The sequence below is a fragment of the Carya illinoinensis genome, chromosome 16 (genome assembly GCF_018687715.1).
Source record: "Carya illinoinensis cultivar Pawnee chromosome 16, C.illinoinensisPawnee_v1, whole genome shotgun sequence".
NCBI lineage: Eukaryota > Viridiplantae > Streptophyta > Magnoliopsida > Fagales > Juglandaceae > Carya > Carya illinoinensis.
In genome coordinates, this window is record NC_056767.1 from 24,411,679 (window position 1) to 24,419,867 (window position 8,189).

Genomic DNA, 8,189 nt, shown 5'->3' on the forward strand with positions numbered 1-8,189 from the left:
GTCATACGGTAAAAGCCCTAATTTTCACTTTTATGTGATATCCGCTTAAGCAAAGCGTCGATCGCACCTTAAGCGAATTCTCTGTTCAATGTTCACTTGAGCAAGTTTCAAGCAAACTCTTTGCCTAAGCTTTGCTTGAGCTATTGTCACATGAACGTCGAGCGGACTTTTACTTCCTGTGCTCTATGGCACAAGCCTCATTGAAAATCCATCCAAGAACGAAAACGAATCCTTGTTAGGTCAGGTCATCAAATCGAGCTCCACAAATCCAACACTAATGACATTGACTTTCATTAGTATGGGTAGTGAAAAGTAATGCTATTCTTTGTCTGAAATTTTATCACCCAATTAGCTATGGTGGTAATTGATATGGTACATTTTCATTAGTAATTCTCTATGTAAATGATTGAGTTATGAAATTACTTAAAATTTGTTATACATGATATAAATCAGTGTGATGAGAAATGATAAAATTTATAATGAGAAATAATAAAAATAAAAAATAAAAACAAAACAAAACCTAACTAGTACCAACCATAGCAATATATACATACATGAAGTTTATAACATGTATTTCCGAAAGCAAAAGAATATCTAAGATTTATTGTTTTATTTCCCACTAAGACAAAATTTACCATTGAATTTCTAGGCATGAATAAAAGTTCCAACCTATTGATACAAGTTACAAGCCATACATAACAAGAGTTCCTGATTTGAAGTTTTCAAACTGCATTTTCTAACCAAAAGAATCCACACATGACATATCTCCATATAGAATTCTATAACTTTACATTATACATTGATAGCTATCTTAAATTTTAACAAACATTTACTAATTACAACAACATTGGGTAGTTTTCAACAGAACTTAGGATGATCAACCAGCTTATTCCATAACATTGCTGCTGCTATCTTGTTTCATTGACTGTGAATGAAGATGTTGTGTAAAACTAGAAGTTGTGTCTAAAAAATACAGAAGAATTGACATTAGGCAACAACAAGCAAACATGGGAATTGGCCCAAAAATCCAGAGGAAGAGAGGGAATGACAAGTAGTATGCTCGCAATCCGAGGGACCAAAAGTGGCTTCCTCGATTCAAGTTTCTTGCCACATACTCAATGGACACACGATTGTTTTTTGAAGTAGACAGAGTGGACAAGAAACTAACATGGGAATAGTATCTAATGGATTCCACATTGAAAAGGAAGGCAAGAAGGAAACAAAGCAAGATGCAAAGGTACTTGATTGAAGAGATCAAAGAAGTTTGATTGCCATAAACCAGTTTTGAAGATATGTTGCTAGCTTCTGATGTGCTACTGACAAATACACTGATTATTGAAATGAGAGTAATTGCTGCTGTTGCTAATAGTGCAGATGCCATAATGTTATTGCGAATTGTTTGAACTACCAAAACACCATTATTCAAGGGGTCCTGGAAAAAAAAAAAAAAAAAAAAAAAAAGAAAAAGTAAAAGAGAAAAACATTAGAGTCACTTCTTGAAACTAAAGATCAGTACTTAAATGCTAATATCCATTCTTACACAAGTTATTTGGAATACTTCTTTTAAATAGATTGATGTTATTTGTAATACTATTCACTTGCTAATGTTAGCTTTCAGAGGATCAATGAAATATCTAAATCATTGGATTAAAGTTAGAAGAATTTTATGTGAGCCAGAAGTGATTTTCACTTCAAGTTATTCATCCAAGAACACACTTGCACTCATAATTATTAAACCTCTAGCAGATTACACGTAAATTCATCTTTATAATCAAAATCATTATGGTTTGATCAGATAAAGTAGGGAACATTTTATCATGATTTTGTATTCTCTTTAAAATTTCAGCAAATTAAACATTAATAATTTGCATGTCTCCTTTTATTCTCAATTAATGTTTCAATTAGATGCAATGAATTATGAATTGCACATATACTACTAGCATGAATGACTATATTCGATTATTATCTTAAGAAATGCAAGTTAAGATAAATTCATTTTGTCCATATATTCCTTCTAACGTACCAAGCATATTGGAGGATCATAAAAAAAATAGCTTCAGAAGACTATTGTATTCTAATTGGTCTATTCTGAATACTTTTGAAATATACAGGGGAAGAATAAAGAGCATAAGTCGGATTCACAAAACTACATTCAAAATGGCCTCTTTTTCTAACATAGGATTAGTATCCAAGATTAGTTTTCTTTTTCATTCTAGGATTTCCATTCTACTGCAGCAAGCAAGGAGTAAATTATACATGTTATTTCTTCTTTATCTACAACAATTTCAACTAGCTTCTAATACCAGTAAATGAAACTAAGGCATTGCTTTTGGGACAAAAATCCTCATCAGGAAATTGATGGTTTATTACATTTTCTTTTCCCTAGGAGACTGATCACAAGTCTTACTCCAACAACATCAACAGTAATTTGAAATCTGTTTCTTCCTTTGTGCCTTGTCTATAAACCCAATATCATCTATTTCAGTAGTTTCCTCTAAATGGTCTCTGTTTCACAAGAACAATACTGATGAGCTCCATTCCTACATTTTCAAGCCCACTTTTCAAGCCAAACATACATCACTCAATCCTCAACCAGGGAAACCATCATCTTTAAATCATACTGCACACTTCAAAAAAATTAAAAGATCCTTTAATAGCTACATATACCAAATTGCAAATGGATATTGTTGTTGGTTTTCTTTTGGTATGGTTGGAGTACGATAATATGAGATGAATGGCCTACGATGATGGGGGGTTTAGATGATCATACATGAAGTAAATGGTAAATAAAGCATATGAAATAAGAGAGAGATACAAAGATTTACGTAGTTCAACATAAAAGTCTATGTCCGTGAGTTACTTAGGGCAAATCTACCATGTTTGATGATTTATACAATCTCTCGTGGCCTTACGTATCTTTGAATACATTGGAGGAATTTTGAGTTTTGAAGGAGGTTGAAGAAGACACAAATCCTTTGGAGAGAGAAGATCTAAGGTCCCTTTGTACATAGAGGAGACCTGTCTAAAATCTTTAGAGATCCTCCCCTTATATCAAATTTTCTTTTCTTTTTTCAAGTGACTAATTCATAGTTGCTCTATGTCGCCTTCATCTTTTCTCCATATGAGTCAACTTCCTTTTATTTTGGGTTTTCCTTCACTATTGGTAAATATTTATCGGTGGGCTGGGCATAGTTCATTTCATACCCAATAGATACCCAACAAGAAGACCTTGAAAATCTTCAAGTTAATCATAATAGAGATGGTTTATGAAAATTTTATAAAGATAAATTCTGAAAACTTGTCCCTAGGTTTTCATTGTTTGTGATGCAACGAAGATCTCTAAGGGTGGACCATGAAGAGACAAATTCCAATAAGAGCCTTTAGGATGGTTGTTTGTGGAAGTGTATATACATCAACCAAGTGCAATGATGGTCGTGTGTGACTGTTTATCATTAGCGAACATCATGGATGGTGCATATTTATGTATTTGAGATCATTTTTGTTTCTGTTGGCCCTAGTGGATCTTTTGCCCTCTTGAGGTGATTTTGCCTTGGTGTTGTTGTTTTGGTATTAAGTTTGGAGTTTTTTTGTTGTAACTTGCACTTCAGTGGTCAAGGAGCCGTCGAATCCCTAGTTCCATCTCAAGCAGCTGTTGAGCTCAGCTGAAGATCTGGTGTGCCTGAGCGAGTGCTCTAGGGTAGTCTATTCTAGTGAAGATAAGGTGTTGAGGTGCTTGAGTGCTACTCGAGGGCAAACCCCTAGCTAGTGCTCTAGGCCAGCCTTTCTTGTTTAAAAGAGCCTTGTAGCTTAGGAGAACATCGTTCCTTGAGGCACTTTTGTTGATCGGGAAGAGTGTTGTCGATCCGAGTAAGTGTTTTAGGTCAATGTGTGTCTTTGCTCTGGCGAAGAAAAGGAGCTGACGCACTTGAGTAGCGCTTGAGGGCGCCTCCATATATGGTTCTCTAGGTTAGGAGGTTGGTTTCTACCTTTTTTTTCTAGCAAGGGTTGATCACCACTATGCATCCTCTTTGTCCCATTTATTTGCCCTGGGGCTTTTGTTTGGGATAAGCATTTTCTAAACTTGTTTTTGGTCAAGGCTAGCAAGTAAAGTGTGTTCATGCTTATTCATTCATTGGGATTCCTATGGGATCTTGAGGACTTTTGCGGGATAACCTCTAAAACCATATTTTTCAGTACAAAGAAATTTAAATAGTAAGGTCCAGAGAAGCAAACCGGGGGCCATTTAGACTCTACTCTTAGACATTGTTCTCCACTAAGCGATTTTTGCTTAGTGGAGATTATTCACTACCAAATGATTTTTGTTGCGATTTTGCACTGCTTGCATTATTGAGTCAAGCCTCATTGCATATTCACGATTCTTGTCTTTTAGAGAGAGCATCATTTTTCAATTTAGATTTATGTTGGTTGGAACAGGCTGTGCTTGCTTTGCTTGACACTTAGGGTGAGCATCATTGCTCACATGAGCTTTGTTGCGCTTGTGTGCTAAGTGCCTACCTTGCTTGCGCTCGGGGGCAAGACATTGCTCGCCTATGATGTGGATGGATTAGGCGCCCGCCACACCTCTTGGGAAGAGATCCATTACTCACCCTGTGCATTGTTGCTCCGAGGTGAGTTCCATGCATGCCTCTACAATGGTGGGCACAGATGTGCAATGCACGCCATTTGAAGCTTCAAATCAAAAAACAAATAGAGATCGGTGAGAGACTAATCTTTGTGGTTGTTTTGGCGTGGTTTTCTTTTTTATTTGAAAATCTATTTATTCTCTTTTCGTATCATTCTTTTAGCTACTGAAACTCCAGGGGTGATAAGATCCATGTCAATTGTTTCAGGAGAGACATCAAAGATGTTGTCAAAGATTCATCGTAGCAACCATACAACCTTTTCGTTAATAGGAACAAGAGCACATTGCACGTCGATAGATCCAATCCTCACGCCACAACTAGTCACACCATCCCTTTAGACAAAAATACACCATTGTAAAACGCTATCGCTACAAGAATCCTCAACCCAACATGGTGCGAGTTAGTCATACTTGGTGATCCTTCATGAAGTTGCTTTTCATTTTCTGTCAGTTGGCTTGTTGGATGTTAAGCTCACTGTGACGATGGATGCTCAGGTGCGGGCTGCTTCAATGTGGTGCAGTGGACATGTATGGTGCTACTTATGTGGGTCATGCATGCATAGATTTTGTTCCTTCCTTCTCTTTCTTTTTTATTTTTTTACAGTGATTGCCCCGATAAAAGAAATACCATAAAAGGGAAAGAAGCATAAGAGAGAAACTTATATACTTTTCTAGATGAACGATCCCACAAACGGCACCAAACAATTAGGGGATGCTGGGGGAATGAGATGAAATGAGAATTCTATTAATAGTAGTAAGATAATTTGAGTTAAGTATTTATTGAGTTTTGAAAAATGAAAGAGAAAAAGTTGAATAAAAAATATTATAAAGTTAAAATATTGTTATAATATAATTTTTTTAATATTATTATTATTTTGAGATTTGAAAAGGTAGAATTGTTTTTTATTTTTTGTTTGAAAATTTAGAAAAGTTGTAATGATTAATTTGAAAGTGTTTGTATTTGAATGATGTTTTGCAAAAAAATGAAATGAGGTGGAATAGGATGTGACATGATGAGATATGTTTCCAAACATTCCCTTAATCTTTTTATTATTATTATTATTATGGCTGAAGTTTGGCACTATGGATGAATGGCCCACAATGATGGGTGGTTTAGATGCTCATCCATAAAATAAGAATAATTCTTTTCATCAGCCACTATTCACCATCCACACCCCACACCCTATGAAAAACATTCATACACCTTATGAAAAGACACTCCCACATCCTATGAAAAGTTATAAGTGTGGGGTGTGTAATGTGAATAGTGGTTGATTTGTAGCAAAACTCAAGAGTAAATAAAACAAATAAAACAAGAAAGATATACAGTGATTTACTTGATTCGTCATAAAAGCTTATGTCCATGTTTGGAAGGCAAATTCACTATTTTTTAATGATTTGTACAGTCTCTCTTGATCACACGTCTCTCTCAATATACTGGAGGAAATTTGAGTTTTGAGGGAGATTGAAGAAAACACATTCCTTTTGGAGAGAAAATATCTTAGGGGTCTCTCTGCGTATATATCGGAGATCTATCTAAAATCTATAGAGATCCTATGAACCCTTTTGTTGAGGTTTCTTTTCTTATTTAGAGTGCTTGATTCCTCCTACTTTATATTGCTTTCACATTTTTTCAGTCTGAGTCAACTTCCTTTTGCTTTGTCTTTTCCTTCACTATTGATAATTGTTTCCGAGTTGAGCCTAGTTCATTTCATACCCAGCAGGTATTCCTTGAAAAGAACTATACTTTCTTTTTATGTATTCATGTTTTATTTCGTTCATCATGTATCTAAATAATTGAAGCATGACCCAAACTAGCATACATACTGGTGTAGTGGCATTAAGATCACAACCTTTCAAGCAACACTTCCCCGTTTGGTTGTAAGACTCAAGTGAGATCAATTTAATTCAATCTAATTTTAAGCTGATTCTAACATCTAAATAACAAACTCTCAAATTATTAAACTCATCTCAACTCAAAATCTCCTTACACATGGGACCCATAACCTTTTTCAACTTAACACCTATTTATATGTAGGATCCACAATCTTTTTTAATTTTTTATAAATATCTTTAAACTCATCTTAACATACAAGCACATCTAAACTTATCTTAAGTGGGTCCCACAAAACTCACTTCACCCTCTCAATTCACTACTATTCATAAAGATTAAACTCAACTTATCTCAATTCAGCTCGACATCCAAACAGGGTTCAATTTTTTTGGGTCATGATTAATATTCATCTTCATGAATAGTTTCTAGTGCTACAAGTATTGTACCAAAACACTTTCAAAAACCTTTGCAATTGATCCACAAACAATATGTTGAATTCACACATGCAATAGATAAGTATTCTCATGCCGCAACATCCAAATAAATTACTTGAGAGAGAGAGAGAGAGAGAGAGAGAGAGAGAGACTTAACAGTCATCATGGAAGAGACCCATAGGCGGCGAATCTCAGCATTAAGACCAATAACGGTTCGTCTGGGAAAGTGGAGGATAGTGAAGACAAACCAGAGGTGGTATACTCCAAAAACTAAGAGACCCAATGGTACCAGCACATAGTCCAATTGTTCCTCTTCCATTCTGATCTCCCTCTATTTCTCTCTCTCAACTCCTTCTGTGCCGGAGGATAAGAACGAAGAGAAAAAGGATCAAGTCTCCTTATTTCATTTTCAGATCGACGTAGTCGTTTTTTAATCACTGCATATGATAATAATATTTTCTAAATGCTATGATTCTGCTGTTTACAGCTTAGATATTGCAATAAACAAAATCTAGTCAACGAACCTTGCTTGTTCTGCACGGCAGTTCCCTGTCCATGGGGTCTACTCTCGGGTTCATTCATGATTTTGACCAACAAGTAAGTCGTGCACGCTTGATTTTCTTCATGAAACTCTTGTCGTCGAGAGTACTACAATGGGAAAACAAAACATTCTAAACGAAGGTGATTTCATCAAAGTGCAGTTGCTTGTAGTGTGTGGGCTCTTCCACTTTTATTGCTTTATCAGCCATTTTGCCAATCGTTCTAATTAATATCCATTTGATCAGTAGCCCATTTTTTCTTCTTTTCATTCATCAGTTCCTTTTCTGAGTAAGGATACAAATTTTAAAATAAAAATAATACTAAAAAATTATATTATAATAAGATTTTAATTTTATAATATTTTTATTCAATATTTTTTCTCTTATTTATCAAAATTCGATAAATTATCATGATTCAAATAAGAGAAATGATAGTTAAAGTCATGAGTATACAAACATTTTTCAATTAGTTTGAAAAAAGTAAATAAATACGGGATTTTTATTAAAAAAATTAATTTTTTAATAGTGAACCTTAATTTTTATCTAAACAACTGTACGGCATTTGTGCACTCCATAATTATATGTAGCATCACTTATCAAACAATTTCAATACTATTCACAAACTGTTTTGCCAATCGTTCTAGTATCCATTTGATTTACCCATTTTTTCTTCTTTTCATTCATTAGTGTTCAAAGGATTTTTTTTTCTTTTCCTGAATAAGGATAGAAAATTCGGTAGA

General features: G+C 34.7%; 1 protein-coding gene across 3 annotated transcripts; it reads right to left on the reverse strand.

The window, feature by feature from the left end:
• Nucleotides 1-620: 620 nt before the first annotated feature.
• On the reverse strand, nt 621-7,742 carry LOC122298632. Of its 3 annotated transcripts, none has more exons than XM_043108472.1 (3): nt 7,435-7,742; nt 7,068-7,264; nt 621-1,432 (listed from the first exon to the last, which is right to left on the reverse strand). In XM_043108472.1, the coding sequence occupies exons 2-3, from the start codon at nt 7,227-7,229 to the stop codon at nt 887-889; spliced, it is 708 nt and encodes a 235-aa protein (XP_042964406.1). In that variant the 5' UTR covers nt 7,230-7,264; nt 7,435-7,742; the 3' UTR covers nt 621-886. The 3 variants fall into 3 exon arrangements, with proteins under 3 accessions (XP_042964406.1, XP_042964405.1, XP_042964404.1); XM_043108471.1 differs by having other exon boundaries at nt 7,068-7,347; nt 7,435-7,739; XM_043108470.1 differs by lacking the exon at nt 7,435-7,742 and having other exon boundaries at nt 7,068-7,373.
• Nucleotides 7,743-8,189: the final 447 nt, after the last annotated feature.